Genomic DNA, 16,647 nt, shown 5'->3' with positions numbered 1-16,647 from the left:
GGCCTTAATGGTTGACAAAAGAGATTTGTATTGATTAATTGATCATTGTGTTGGGGAAAATACTGTCTCCTAATTAATCTCGCTTAATGATATTCAATTAAGTGGCTTCCAATACCAACTAAATCTACTATCTGTTGGTAAGAGCTATATTAAGTACAAAAAGTTAGCATGCAAATTAATACGCAAGCCAAGTAGGCAAATCATTGCAATTATTGACTAGAGAATGATCCACTTATTGGTTGATTGTGATAATTCTCATTTGTTAAATAGGTAGGGACCCTCAAATTGAGCAAATACATAAAATGGATCATTCTTTGATCCACAATTTACGGACAAAGGATCCGTCCTCTAAAAAACGAAAAGAAAAATAGGAAGAAGACAGAATTAAGACCATTAATTAACAATACATATTTGCATTCGTAATTGGATTTAAATCCATAACAATTGAAGATAATGACCCATTTATATAAAGCCCACACCAGTAGCTTCGATGCTTCCAAATTGGGCCTTAGTGGAGTAACTCTCTCACATAATCATTTATGAGAGGTCTAAAAATATTTACATGCAATCGATCGGCGGTCGAGGTGTTGGACATTATTACGGAGATGAATAAATATATACAACATAGAAGACAACAACACCATGTCAGATAATTTTAGTTGCATAAAACTGGAAAATCTCACCCAAACAGGTAGCTACTTAAAAGATTAGAACTGCACACGCACACGGTTTGCAATACATAACCACCGAGTGGAAGGTGAATGTATGTTTTCCAGAGAGAAGATACATGTTGTAGCTATATACAGGCTTATCACAATAAAATGCCGTGTCTTGTAAATTTCAACTTTTTTTTACCATTGTTGCAACCTGCGGCCTCCCAGCATTTTATTAATAAGAACAGTTGTTGTGCCTTGTCCAGAAAATCGAGCACAATTTGGATCTTCTGCAATTTGCAGTGATGAAACAGCTTGAGCTGCCAAGAGACCTACGGAAAAATCAGTTACTTGACTTGTTCCTTCTTGGGGTGATAATTGACGACCTTTCGTATATGTTTGAGGTGGACATACTGACTGATTGCCCAGCCTGTTACACTTCCACACAGGCTCATACGCACTGCTTGCCTGATTTAGATCATCTAAACAATGTTTTCCGGAGCTTTCATAACCCATGAACAGATCAATATTGCCTGAATAATTCCAACAGTTGTTCCGAGCAGAATGGTTCATTGCAAAGTGACAGGGTTCATCAGTGTCCTCCCCGAGAACATGAAGGGCAACTGCTTCAGCAATTGAGGCACCTTCCTCATCGAGCCTTTGCTGCTCTTCTAGTTTCTTTTGTTTCTTCTTTTCTAGCTCAGACCGTATGGCTGCAGATGCTGCAAGTGCTTTCTCTAAACGTTTCCTTTTCTTCTCAGCCTGCTTCATTCGATCTAGCTCGCCTTTCACCTGCTTCTTTTTCCCTTTCTTTGACATTGGATTTGCCTGACCACATCTTACTTTCTCCATTCTTATTATCCCACAGATACACCAAACTTAAACTATGCCTTAAAAAAACCTCTAGTATGACAGAAGATTGATTGCTGAATCTAACAACAAACTAATATATGCTAAATTTGCTCAAAGTTAATAAGTAGTCAATCAGTTGAAACTGTAATCCTACACGCATTCAGGTCTGAAGGAGTATCTGATTTTGCGAAAGATGCAATCCCAAAAGGAGATAACAGGAGAAAGGAGGAGAGACAGGTGATGGGTTCTAAGTAAGGCATTTCTGATAGTTCTTTTCCCTGACTTCTCACACCATGGAAAAAATCCCATATCACTAGCACCAGCAAGACAAATTAAGCACAACCAAAGCAGCGTTAAGAAGGATCGAAATTTACTCTACTGCTCATAACCTTGCTGCGTAAAAGAAAAACAGGCATCCTAAAGAATCTCAACAAATTAAAATGCACAATGAAAAGCGTATCACAAATAAGTAATCCGAAGACAATTATACAAGGAAAGTAGTTACCATGCTTATATAAACTAGCATTACAAGTCAAGCTTATAGTTAACTCATAAAATTCTGGGTGCTTGAATAAGACAAACACATTTATGTATCAATTGTCTATGTGTGTACAAGCATGGAAAAATGTAGGCATTTACAAGAGATAAACCCACATTTCCTAGGTCAACAATGACAATTTTTTCACTAAATTCAGGACAGAAAATAGATATCATTGAATAATTAGTCAGAACACCACTTAAATTATAGAAAACTTTACTGTATCCCACTTGCAGCATGCATTTCTTCTCATATTCCATAGTCATTTGGAGTCCACGAGATATGGGATATTGGAACGAGGATATCAGGAAGGTTAATTTAAATCCATTAGAACTTAATAGGAGATAGATTTACAGAATGATGCCTTTGCTAATTGAGCAAGCAAACTCAAGTCCTTAGCACGATCAATGCAGATTTTAACAAAGAGGTAGATCCACAAAAGGATGTCATTGCTAGTTGAACATGAAATTCACCATTAGTCAGGTCAAAATATATTTTTGCTTTGCATCCATTGTCAATTTCTGTGATTTTTCTTGCTTCTATAGATTTTTTTTTTTGGAGTGGACCAATTTGCAGGTAATCTCTTAATCGTTACAAATGCTTGGTCACCAAGCTGAGCACAGAGTAATATTACTGCAAAATGGCTAATTAAATTAAACTCTTGAGTAACCACGAGAAGCATCAGGCAATCCTAGAATTTCAATGGGAAAAGAGGAAATACAAGTTGAAAACAACATAAGAGAAGAACTATGAACTCTCTGTTTATCCAATACGACACAGGATATCTACTTCTTCCGACTCTCTTCTCCTACACCAACTCTCCTCTTTATTGCCAAATCCACTTGCTTCACCTTCATAGACCTCAAGAAAACTGCTGATAAAAAATGCCCAAAACCAAGGTAAGGTCCAGTCAATACTACCATTCTCCTCGCCACCCAGAAGGAACATCGAATTTCCATATTAACACCTTAAGTGCCATCATAAATTCCTCTCAACTATTCCGACTCGAGCACTACCAGAATCATCACCAATCACTTAATTTACCAAAAGAAAATGCGCCAAAACCCTAATCCCAAATCTTAAGATCACAAATTAGTCTACAACTACACTTCGCAAATCAATTACGAAAACTAAAATAACAACAACAGGGTCTAGATTCATCCAAGAAATCATATAAGACAAACACAGAAAAAGTCGATAAAAGGATGAGAAAAGATGCTATACCTGACTTGATTGTACAAAACAGAAAAAAAAAGGCAATCTTTTACAACAATAAGAACAACATCTTGATCTTCGTCGACAGAATAGCTCTGCGTCCGGAATTCAGATCTGAGATGGATCTCGAGAGTCGAGAGTGAAGAGATGAGATTAGATTGAGATTAGAAAGTGATTACGTGTGAGAGGAACAAGGGAATCAATGAGGAAAGCATGAGAAGGGCATTTACGGCATTTCAGGTACGCATTATCGGCAGTTTATGGCACGTAACTTTGCATCCTAGCGGTCCATTAATGAACCAACGGCAGACATATTTGTGGGCAAACATTTCACGGTTGTAATGGACCCAAATCAACACTAGTTTTTTTTTCTCTTATTTTTTTTTTCTTTTAAGAGTACCACGATTCAGTTATACACTAATAATTTTTATGAATTTAATTTTGAACTAAATAGTTATGAATTATAAACAATTTGATTTATTTATATTTGGTAAATAAACGAGCTTAGTCATAAATAAGTCAAATATTTTATAAAATAATAATGTTTAATTATTAATTACTTTTTATAAAAAATTATATATAATTTAATAAACAACAACCCATCTGATCTCATTATGTAATGTTGTCCTCTCGAGACAATTTAGTGAATTTGTTGGATTGAAAGAGGCCATAAGACCATCTCCAACCACAAATTTTATTTTGGTGTACTTTCAACATCAATTTGGTGTCATTTGAACACCAAAATTTTTTCCAACTCCAACCATGAGACACCATTTCCTATACTAAAAGGAATATTCTTTAGAATATTCTATTTTTCCATCTTATAATTTATTATTCAACATACATATTAATTTATTAAATATTTTTATTACGATAATAATTACTATTAATTTTTATGATATTATGTTTTTAGTTACAAGAAAATTAAAATTAGTATTTTTATAATTTTGTTAGAAATAATTTAATAAGCATACTAAAATTTTAATATATTGATAATCTTAGCAACATAATAAATATTAAAATTTATAATATATATTTAATTGAAATTTATATATTAAATTTATATAATAAATTCAATTAAATTAAATCATATTAATTTATAATATTTAAAAATATTTTAAATATAACTTGCCTATTATGATATATTATATTAAAAAAATCTCTACTTGCACCATTTTGGTGCAATTTTTGAGGTCACCATTGGAGAGGATATGGTGCCCTTTTTACATTAAAATGGTGTAAAAAGGCACCAGTTGGAGATGCTCTAAGGAGGGTTGAGGGTTGAGGGTTGAATCTCGTTTAATTTATTTTTTCTTTTTCTAAGAAATAAATACAAGTTGCACTATAAAATTAAAAACATGAATACTCCCTAAGTTACTTGATTAACAGGGGCGGCCCTTGGGGTGGACAGGCAAGCCACTGCCCAGGGCTCACTTCGGGCGGGATCATAAATAATTTATTTTAGTATATTATGGTATATATATATATATATATATATACTTCTTAAAAATAAAAAAAACACAAATTTAGGGCAAAAGAAATTACAAAGGATCAAAACCAGAAGGATTCGAATCTATTCTTTTTCTTTTTTGCTTTTGCCTTTTCGACCTGGTGGAGTCGAGGAGCCGTGGAGGCATGGAACAGAGGAGCATTAAAAGCACCACTGTAACAGTAACCAGTAGACTTGTAAATTTATTTATCTTAGATTTTTTTTGGAGCACTTAAAGTCTAAAATCATTTGCTTGTCTATTGTCTTGTATTCTTTTTTTTTTTTTTTTTTTTTTTTTTTGCTTTCGTGTTTGTTTTTTTTCATCTATTGTTACCTTGTTAGTACTTAGTAGGCTCATATACTATGGTCCAGTATATCAACAAAGTCATGTTACATTTGTTGGTATTTTACAATATAATGAACCATTAAGAAATTAATTTATTATTTTTATCTTATTGTGTTTGTATTTAGTATAGCAAAACTTTAAAAAAAAAAATGATGTCTATAAAATTTCTCTATGGAAGTGTTAAAAAAAAACAAGAAGAGAATATGACTCAATTAATGAAAGTTCTATGGATAAATTTATTTTGACGGAAACGAAAATAGTGTAAGAAAATTTGATAGACAATTTAAAAAATTAGAGCGCATAAGAAAATCATTCTGAAGAACAAATAGAAGTTGTGTATGTTGCAAACACTATGGATATGAATCATGACAAAAATAATAATAAGGAAATAAAAACACAGACCATTCTCTAAATATATTTGATCTAAGAATTTGGATGACAATGATATAAAAATGAGGGATTTACTCGTTAAAAAAACCTAATTAGAGAGATAAATTTTGAATACTCTCACGATGAACTTGATATATATTTTTCCTCAAAACTTTATAATAGAATGCTTCCAAACAACAAGTCATGGAAGAAACTAATTAGTTTATTCAAATGAGTTGGATAAAGTATTTTATTTTTGTTGTAAGCTTTTCAAAACACTATAATCACGAAGTCATTAGCAGAAGAGGATCTAGAGATTGGAAACATCTAAGTGAGAAGCTTTGAGAACATGAACAATGTCATAAACATCTTGCTAATTTAAGATCCATAGTGGAGTTACAAGTGAGATTGAGGAAAAATTAAACAATTGACAAAGAATTACAAGAACAAATTAAAAATGAAACATATCGTTGGGAGGGGTTTTGACAAGAATTGTAGTAGTGGTAAAATGTTTGAGTAAAAATATTTTGGCATTCCGTGGAAAGAATGAAAACTTGAAAGATGGTTCAAAAGGTAATATCCTAGGATTGATTGAGATGATTGTCGAGTTTGATCCTATAATACTAGAACATCTTCGACTCATTAAAGGAAAAAAAATTCATCATCATTACCTCAGTCATAAAATTCAAAATAAGTTGATAACAAATATATCATTAAAAGTGAAAAGTATAATCATTGAAAAGGTCAAAACAACAAAGTATTATTTCATGATACTTGAGTGTATTCCTGATGCACACCACAAAAAACAAATGACTTTAATATTATGGTGTGTCGATGTGTTATGTATTTCTGTAAAAATTGAGTATTACTTTATAGAATTTATAAATGTTGAAAATATGAGTGGATTAAGTCTTTTTAATGAATTATGTGATGCATTAGACTCTCTTGGCCTTGATATTGATAATATTAGAGAACTATTTTATGATAATGGCTCCAACGTGAAATGAAAACACCAAGGAATTCAGAAAAGATTGTTTAATATAAATTCGAGAATCTTTTACATGTCATGCGGTAGTCATTATTTTAATTTGGTGATTTGTGATTGACAAACTCTTGTGTTAAAGTAAATTTTTTTTTTTTTTGAAGTATGTCAATGCATGTATACAATGTTCTCCAATTCTACAAAACATTGGAGTATTCTACTTGATTGTTTGGATAATTTAACACTCAAGTCATTGTGCACAATGAGGTGGGAAAGTCATATCGATAGTGTCAAAGTCATTAAATCACAAGTTGAGTAAATCAGAGAAGCTTTACATAAGGTAGTTGATTTAACTAATGATGCAAGATTATCAAGAGATGCTAGATTGCTAGCAACACATGAACTTAGCAGCTTTGAATTTTTGTTAAGTTTGGTATAATATTCTCTACAACATAACTTGGTCAATAAATCCTTACAATATGAAATGATTTAAATTGATGTTGCAGTGAAACAATTAAAAGGGGGTTTTTTTTTTTTTGAGAATTATAGGGGAAAAGGATTTGCATTAGCCATAAATTATGCTAAAGAAATTGCTTCTAATATAGGAGTTGACCCTGTATTTCTTGAGTGATGACAAACTTCTAGAAAAGATAATTTGATGAGATTACTAATACTAAAAGATACTCACAAAAAGCTAAAGAATATTTTAGGACTGATTATTTTCTTATTGTGGTAGATATTGCTCTTATAGAGTTGATGAATAGGTTTGAGCAATTGATCTTTTGAAGAGATGTTTGGATTCTTGTTCGATGGAGAACAGTTAATGACATTGGATGAAAATGATTTGAGAAAATATTATGTGGATCTTGAATCTGCTCTAAAAAAGGATGATGTGTCTGATATTGATGCTCATGATCTACTTTTAGGATTATGTATGTTGCAAGAGATACTACCTCTGGAAGCATAGACACAATTAAATCTTAGATGCCCATTAAAATTTTAGAGTTTGCATTGAAAATGGATGTTTTCCCTATGGTCGTTGTTGTCTATCAAATTTTATTGACTATTTCTGTGACTATAGCATTAGTTGAAAGGAGCTTTTCAAAGTGAAAATTATTGAAATCTTATTTGAGAACAACAATGAATCAAGAGAGATTGAATGACTTAGCGATCCTCTTCATGGAAAAATACATATTGGAGGATATCTCATATGATAACAAAATTGATGACTTTGCTTCAAAAAACACAAGAAGAGTGTATTTTAAATAACATTGATTGTTGAATAAGTTATTTTGAGAAATTATATAAAATATTCTCTAGTGTATAGTTTCTTTAATTACATATTTTGGTTTACTTTGATTATGATATTCAATTAGGTTTTTTAATATATATTTGACTTTTCAAGTTAATACAAGAGAGAGCGCCCAAATGGCCTAATCTTTAGCTTTGCCCTATTGGAGGGTGCTCGATGCGGTGTGTGCTTCACACGTTTAGCAAAACATGCAGTGGAAGCAAAAAGATGATAATAAAATTATTTTATTACAATACACACACCACACGCATACCAAATACAATCACGTAGACATAATCATAAAATAAAAACTTTTAAGAATAACAATTTATTCTAGGCGTACCTTATGGATTATGTGTAGGGAAAAGGACATCAATTTAACGACGTTCACAAACCTAGCCTCTATTCATATCCACGCCGAGTTCTTCAAGACAACTCCGGTGAGAAACAAAGTTCGCCTCTGATTGGTACTAGCCAAGCGTGAAGGTGATACGATTTAAGAGAAGGAAGAAGAAATGAAAGCTTGAGGAAGAAAAACTTCTTCCTCTTGGCTTGGTGGTCGACGACAACAAAGAGAGGGAAAGAGAGAGATTAGGTTTTCCAAAAACCTAAACTCATGAATAATGAATTTGTTCCATTAATTTCTCCATACTATATCATTATATAGTTTCTCTTGTTGAGTTGGATTAGAAAAGCTCAAATCCAACCCAAATTCCTTAACCAAAATTTGGCATATTAACCTTTTGAAACCAAATAAGGTCTAACTCTTTCATAAGAGATGTGGTCCATTTGCGCTTCCATTCTGACAAAATATCTTCCATATTTGCCCTCCATCTAGTCCAACTAAACATCTTATCTCTTTATCTGAAAATCAAATTTTTAAAATTGTTTTACACTTTTTAGAGACTTGTAGTGCGTGTATCCCAATAGATTTCTGATTTATCTTGGTCATCCATAATTAACCATTTAATCATGGATCGATCATAAGTGACATCTAGTAGTACATCATGATCCTTAATTAATCAGAAAATCATAATTGATTCCAGAACTAGTTCTGAACCCTTCAGCAGCTACAGTGAGTCATGTCTCATTCTTTTCACTCATCTTATACCAAGTTGGTTCAGGACATGACCTGTGTGTCTGTCTCCACTAGGTTGACTACATCACACCTAACCCAAGTAATATTAATTCGTTCTATAGATTCAAATTATTCCAACATGTATCTAAGAGTCTCTTACTCTTAACATATGATGCTTTGCAAAGACTTTAAGTAACAACCCTGACAAGTGACCATAGGGTATACGGCTCCTCGCAAGAAGAGATGAATCCTCTGTGGGCTATTTAAACTCCTTCGGGTACTTTGACTTATACCCAATCATCTCAGGTTCACATCTCCAAGGAGATGCTTTGCTTAAGATGTTAAAGTATAAGTATTCCATGACCAAGGTGACTTGAATACCTCAAGTCGAAGGAAACTTGCGCTCGAGCTATAATAAAAACTTCACAGATATATCCATATATATAGAAAATCATATGAAGTTTTACAGTATGTCACTCTAATGAACTAGTTACCATAACTAACATCCATGTTTAACTCTCAACATCCCAATGTCTCCAATTAGCAAGTAATAGCTGCTTGGTTAGACTAAGGAGTATTACCTATGCTAATCTCACAAAATTGATGATATCTAAATATATCAATTCATTGACTATGGAATATTTCAATACTTTCATAATTACACATGTAGAGATGTTCACTAATTGTGATCCAATTACAAGTTCTCTCATGGTATGAATTGTGTTGTGGACATTCAGTAAGTGAGTTTAAGACCACTCATACACGCAAGCAATGTGCACTCAAATAGTGAATCTTTATTTATCGAAATAAATATCACAAATTATAAGGTGATTATCTTAGGACACCTCTCAAACATAGCATACTCCCACTTGGCCTAATGCCAATCGCCATGGTGTCCTATATCGTAAGCTTGGACATGACTCTCAAACTTACTTTGTGGTAGAGCCTTTGTCAACGAATCTGCTAGGTTCCTTTTGGTGGGAATTTTTTTAAGTTGTATTTCTTTTCTACTTATGATCTCCTTGATCAGATGATAGCGGAGAAGCATATGTTTAGATCGTTGGTGAGACATGAGTTCCTTTGCTAGCTTACACAATGTCTCCAGTGTTATCGCAGTAGATTGGTAATGCTTCAACAATGGTCGGAACCACTCCTAGTTCAATAGTTTCTTGATCCAAACCGCTTCCTTTGCTGCTTCCGAACCTGCAATATATTCCGCCTTATAGGTAGAATCTATTATGGTGTCTTTCTTGGAACTCTTCCAACTAACTACACCTTCATTTAATATGAATATGTATCCAGACTGGACTTAGAGTCATCCTTGTTTGTTTAGAAGCTGGCATTCGTATACTGTGTAACTATATCAGCATCTTTATATACCAAGAACACTAGTTATTCTTAAGTACTTAAGGATTATCATGACAATCATCCAATGATCCATTCTTGAATCTGACTGGTATCTGCTTGTGACACACAAAGCGTATGATACATCAGGTGTAGTACATAACATAGGACATATGATAGATCCTATCGCAGATGCATAGGAAATCTTATTCATGCAAATCCTCTCATCTTCTGTGTGGGTGTATAGACTTTGAAAGGTGAATTCCATGCCTCATGGGTATAAAATCTTTCTTGGATTCAGACATGCTAAACCATTTTAGCACTTTGTCTATATATGTAGACTATGAAAGACCAAATAATCTTTTCTATCTATCTCTATAGATCTTCATCCTCAGGATGTATGTTCCTTCTCCCATGTCTTTCATAGAGAATGTCTTGGACAACTAAATTTAAATTAATTGTAGAACTAACACATCATTTCCTATGAGTAATATGTCATCAACGTATAGTATTAGGAATACGACTACAGTTCCACTAACTTTTTGGTAAACATAAGGTTTATCAAGATTTTATGAGAAATTAAACTCTTTGATTACCTCATCAAAATAAATATTCAACTTGTGGATGCATGCTTTAGTTCATAAATGAACTGTTGAAGCTTGCATACTTTATTTCTGTTAACAAATGTAAAAGTCTCAGGTTGTATCATATATGTGTCCTTGAACATCTTTCCGTTATAGAAAGCTATTTTCACACCATCTGTCATATCTCATAATTATAATGAACTAATATGGCCAGGAGTATCTGAATGAATTTAAGCATAATTACTGTAGGATCGAAAAGAATTTAGATATCTTCATAATTGTATGATATTATCCAGTTTGGGCCTACACCCTCATGGCTTTGTTCTTGGACTCTCCCTAAAAGGTCTCATTCCAATGGAGATATCTTTTCTCTTATAAACCCATGATCTTTCCCATGTGTTTTTAATGTGGGACTATGTTTGCAACCTTGCAACCCCAACAATCCCCTCCCTCAAACAAAGGACCATAGGCTTCTCACGTCCGATCCTTGACCCACCAGGTCTTCCTGCCCCGCAGTCCACCCAACCTACTAGGACTTCTTTGCCTAGCCACAACTAAGACTTTCTACCTGGTGTCTGGTCCTCTTGATCCAAACATAGGATCCCCTACTTTCTTTGTTCGAGGTCAATATTGTACCCACATGGCTCAATTAGACCATAGCGCTTGTGCACAGTCGGCAGTTAAACCTTATGGCAGTCTGGTCTCTGATACCAATTTTAGGATCGAAAAGAATTTAGATATCTCTACAATTGCATGATATTGTCCACTTTGGGCCTACGCCCTCATGACTTTGCTCTTGGGCTCTCCCCAAAAGGCCTCATGACAATGGAGATATCTTTTCTCTTATAAATCCATGATCTTTCTCATGTATTTTCAATGTGGGACTATGTTTGCAACCTTGCAACCCCAACAGTTTGATCTTTAATAGCAGTTAGTAGTTGATATTGAATGTCATATTCGCTCAGTTTCGTGGTTCATTTGACCAACCTCCTTAAGGCGTCGGGATTTATCAATACTTGACCCAAATTGCTGTTGGTGATAACTGTGATTGGGTGAGCGAGAAAGTATGACCTTAGTCAACGAGTGTTCAAGGTTAACCCGAATGCCAGCTTCTCCAAATCGGTGTACCTACTTCAACTCCTTTTATTAGATGACTAAAAAAGTATATGGGGTGTTGTACCTTATCCTCCTGTCATAGCAAGACCACAACAACTGCTCCATCGAAAGCGGACAAGTATACCCACAACATTTCTCCCGCCATTGGTTTAGAGAGGAGCGAGAGTTGGGATAGATATTCCTTCAGCTTTGCCAAGGCTTGATCACATTTTTTATCCCATTCAAATTTTACAACTTTCCTTAATACCTTAAAGAAAGGCAGATTTCAATTGGCCGAATGGGATATAAATCGAGATAATACAGTGATACATCCAAGTAGTCTTTGTGCTTCTCTGAGATTGCTAGGTGATAACATATTTTGGAGAGCTTGAACTTTCTTTGGATTAACTTCAATTTTCCACTCAGTGATGATATATCCGAGAAACTTTTCACTTTTGGCATCCAAAAGACATTTGTTGGGATTCAACTTAAGCCTATTTTGCCATAAGGTACAACAAGTTTCCTCAATGTTTGAAATAAGAGTCGTGACTCGTACAAATTTTATTAGGATGCCATCAATGTATACTTCCACATTTTTCTTGATCTGATGTTTGAACACCCGATCCATGAGCCGTTGGTAAGTTACCCCTGTATTCTTTAAACTGAATGACATAACATTATAGCAGAAGGTTCACTTAGGGGTGACAAAAACTAACATTTTCTTGATCGTCTAGAGCTACAGAACTTTGATGGTATCCCTGGTAGGCATCCAACATGTATATAATCTTACAATCAGAAGTAGAGTCCACTAGTTGGTTGATATAAAGAAGGGGATAATAGTCCTTGGGGCATGCTTTATTGAGGTCCCAGAAGTTGATGCAAATCCACCACTTGCCTCCGAGCTTAGAGACGAATACCACATTAGATAACCATGTCGGGAATTAAACCTCTCGTATGCATCTGGCTTCTAACAATTTATTCATTTCCACCTGAATATCCCGGGTCTGATCAGGTGAGAATTTTCACTTTCTCTACCAAATAGGTCGATCCCCTAGAAGGGTGTTGAGTCGGTGGACCATTACTGAGGATGGGACACCTGTAACTTCTTTATCCGACTAGGCGAATACATCATAATTGTGAAAGAGACACACAATTAGTTCTCTTCAGAGTTTTGAATTGAGATCTATGGCCACTCGGACAACCTCTCTTGGTTGAGTGGGTTGAATCTACACATCTTGGTGACCCTCCTCGGTTCATCTTATTGGTGTTTTTTTTATAACTTGGAAGAAAGTGCTCTGAGTTTGGCATCCTTTCTAGAATCAACCTAAATCACATCCGCGTAACATTCTTGGGTTGCTAGCTGACTTCCTTTTACTTCACCAATTTGATTATCTATCGAAAATTTGATTTTTTGATGGAAAGTGGAGATGATAGCCTGAAAAGCACTTAACGCTGGTCTTCCCAATATAGCATTATAAGCCGACTCTGTATTCACAACTAGGAAAGGAGTGCGTCTAGTTCTCCTCCTCGGCTCTTCTCCCATGGACAAAGAAAGATGGATTTTCCCCATGGGTTGTATCTAGTATCCAGTAAATCCAATTAGAGAAGTGTTTACGGGGTATAACTCTTCTCCATCCAATTATAGTTGATTAAAGACCTCTTTAAAGATGATGTTAATGGAACTGTGAGTGCCTATGAATACCCTCTTTATTATATAATTGGCTACAAGAGCCTGAATTACCAATGCATCTTCATGAGGAATCTTCACTCCCTCTAAATTACTAGGTTTGAAGCTAATTATGAAGTCTTGGGTCGTACTCTGGCCAAAGTTGAGCCTATAGTTTTCCAATTAGTGATTGTGGGCCTTTCGCGCATGAGTAGAATTGCCATCTGTCGGACCTCCAACATTCATATTAATCATTCCTATTGGATCTATTTTACCCTTACCTTTCTCGTTCAACATCTGCCATTTGTCCGATGTTCTGCCGCCGATGGTAAGACTCAGAGGATCTTCAAGTTAATTGGTTGCGGTCAACTTTTCTTTGATTGGATACAAGGCATAGTTCACAGGCATATTGCTAGCATTCTCGAGTAGAATGAGTATATGACTGATGAAAATCACAGTAAGGTATTGCCATGAACTCTCGACTTAGCCCCTTGGCAGGGTTGATGTACTCTCTACTGTTTGCATTGCTTTCCCCTCTTTGCGATTTGTGAAATCCTGGTTCGCAAAGGAGACGAGGGCGCCTTTCGATCCGATTGAACGAGCACCAAGGCAAGGGTTGATATTTTTCTTTTTGCAGACAAGGCTTCTTCCACTTGGACGTACTTTAAAGCAATGCTTATAACCCATCGAAGTCGGTCGGGTTTTTTTTTCACCAGGGATTTAAAGAAATCCTCGTTGATTAAATCCTGTGAGAATGCGCTAACTTGTACCTCGGGAGTAACCAAAGGTGCATCCATGGCTATCCGATTGAACCTTTACAAGTACTCTTTTAGAGGATCTTTGGACTTTTGCTTGAGGGCGAACAAATCATGCAGAGTCTGTTGATATCTCCGAATGATAGAAAACATCGTGTGAACAACGTTATGAAGTCTTCAAAAGACCAAATGGAAGATGTTGGGAGACGAATAAACCATCTTTGCACCGAGTGTGAGAGTGTCGTTAAGAAGACCCGACATTTGACTACCCCATCTGTGTATCAATGTAGCAAAGAGATATTTTCAAATTTATAGATGTGGTCTTCTGGGTCGGTCACACCATTATATTCTCTGATTTGTAATGCTCGAAAGTGTTTGGGTAGCTCATCTCGAAGGATATTCTGCCTAGGTTGGGAACACCTATCTCGGCATCTCCACAAGCCGAGTCAATTTTTGTTGCAATGTTGGGGAGGCCTCAATGGGTTGGGAGGACAACTAATTTAGGGGGTTGAACTTGGGCGGTGTTGACTGCTGAGGTTGTTCTTGCAATATAGCCTGAACCGTAGTTGTCAGCAGTTTGTTGAAGTCTTATGTCATCATAGTGATGACGCTCGATTTTTCACTATCTTCCATGTTGGATCTTTCGGTGTCATCCATCTTATAATGTGTCAGTTCAGTTCTTAATTTAGAATTTTTCACAAACGGCGCCAATTTGATCTTGCCTGCAAACGTTCCTAGTCAACTCGTCGGTGAGGTGTCACCGAGATTGACTATCGGGGGATCTCCAACCACATGGTCTCACGAAGCCTTTTCTAAAAATGCCTGATCACTCAAAGGAGAGGGTTAGAATGACGACTAGGGGATCCCGATACAATCACTCCGACGCTCAAGTAAGATTTGAGAGAGGAAGAAGTGGTTAATGAAAATAAGAGTTTGATGTATTCTATGCACATGAGGGTTGACTACCTTTTATAGGGTTTGGACGGTGTACTACATTTTCCCCATCTCTTGTAGAGACGTTACCATGTTTTGGAAATAAATGGTCATTTATTATCCATTTATTTCGGAGTGAATGAAAGTCATTTTCGCAGTTATGGTCGCGTTGTCCACGTCTCCCCTCCAACACGCCACCCCTCAAACAACAGTTCGCCCGAGAACCAAGTCGATATCCAAGATTCGGTACCAGTAGCCCGGAGTCAGTGTCGGTAGCTGGGAGTCGGTGTCAGCAGCCGAGAGTCGGTGCGAATAATCGAGAGTCAATGTCGGTAGCTAAGAGTCGAGAGTCGGTGGTCGCTAGCACCTCTATTGACATTGCTGGCCAACTTGACATGATCGTTGGCATTCTTAGTCACATGCCCTGCGTAAAGTACCCCTGTATCACCTGACCAGCTTTAACTTCATTACTTAGCTTAACTATGGTTATTTAACTAGCTGCTTCAAAGCATACTTCTGCCATTATCCCACCTTACTCCACTCCGTCGAGCCATTTACAAGAGGCCCGCTGCTTCTGAGTTTGAAGAAGGGTGGATTGAATCCTATGAAGCTATACTGGCCAGTCGAGATAGATAGTGGTCTGCGAATCGCTTGCTAATGCGCACTCACTAGAAATTAAAATAGATTACACGACTGGGAGCACTCCATTCTTTGACGTAAGGTACTGAAGAAAGAAATGATTGGAAACAACGCGTTGAACTCCCAGAGTCGGGCTAAATAGATGAAGTCTTCTGTCTGTGCTAATCATGCCTCGGAAAGACTGAAAAAGATCAATCCAAGAACACCATAGTATCAATGATATCTAATATCTTATTGTCGTCGAAAAGAAAGAAGAAAAGCACGATGGTACACTGTTGTATAGAAAGGAAAATGATCGATCTTGTTGGGCCTTTACTCGAAAAGTTCGAGGACACGATGGGCCGTTACGATGAATTATATTTTGAAAATCACTTAGCTAGCCTCTTTCGATTCTCCTATGCTAAAGTTAGATTGATTTTTAAGATTTGTTCTCTTGATGGCAAAAGGTGAATACGTTTATCCCCAACGTCCTCGTCAACCCGTTTCATGGCCAACACGGAGGAGGTAAATCACGGACAACTACTAGCCTTTTGAATAATGACTTTTAAGATTTATTCTCTTGTGCAATGTTCCTATATTTGCTCCAACTATATTGATTCCCCCAAAGCACGATAAGGTCAAAATTACACTTTAATATCAACTCTAAAAATTGTAATCTCTCAATTTGTTTCAAAATATGATGAAAGTTTGCCTTGAAAATTAGTTGGGTAGAATAATAAGTAATAGCTATTGTAAATAAATTAAATGTTAATGAATAGCATTTGTGTTTGATTGGATAAAATTTATTTATATTCATTTAATAGTACAAAAGTATATAA

At 35.6% G+C, this 16,647-nt stretch overlaps 1 protein-coding gene across 2 annotated transcripts; it reads right to left on the bottom strand.

The window, feature by feature from the left end:
- Positions 1–645: 645 nt before the first annotated feature.
- On the bottom strand, positions 646–3,452 carry LOC122036312. 2 transcript variants are annotated; one of them, XM_042595598.1, is made up of 2 exons: positions 3,268–3,452; positions 646–1,506 (listed from the first exon to the last, which is right to left on the bottom strand). In XM_042595598.1, exon 2 carries the CDS (start codon positions 1,503–1,505, stop codon positions 852–854), a length of 654 nt encoding a protein of 217 aa, XP_042451532.1. In that variant the 5' UTR covers position 1,506; positions 3,268–3,452; the 3' UTR covers positions 646–851. The 2 variants fall into 2 exon arrangements, with proteins under 2 accessions (XP_042451532.1, XP_042451531.1); XM_042595597.1 differs by having other exon boundaries at positions 646–1,898; positions 3,268–3,451.
- Between the last annotated feature and the right edge of the window lie 13,195 nt (positions 3,453–16,647).

This window comes from Zingiber officinale, unplaced genomic scaffold, assembly GCF_018446385.1.
Source record: "Zingiber officinale cultivar Zhangliang unplaced genomic scaffold, Zo_v1.1 ctg136, whole genome shotgun sequence".
Taxonomy (NCBI): Eukaryota; Viridiplantae; Streptophyta; class Magnoliopsida; order Zingiberales; family Zingiberaceae; genus Zingiber; species Zingiber officinale.
This window is presented reverse-complemented; position numbering and strand designations above follow the sequence as displayed.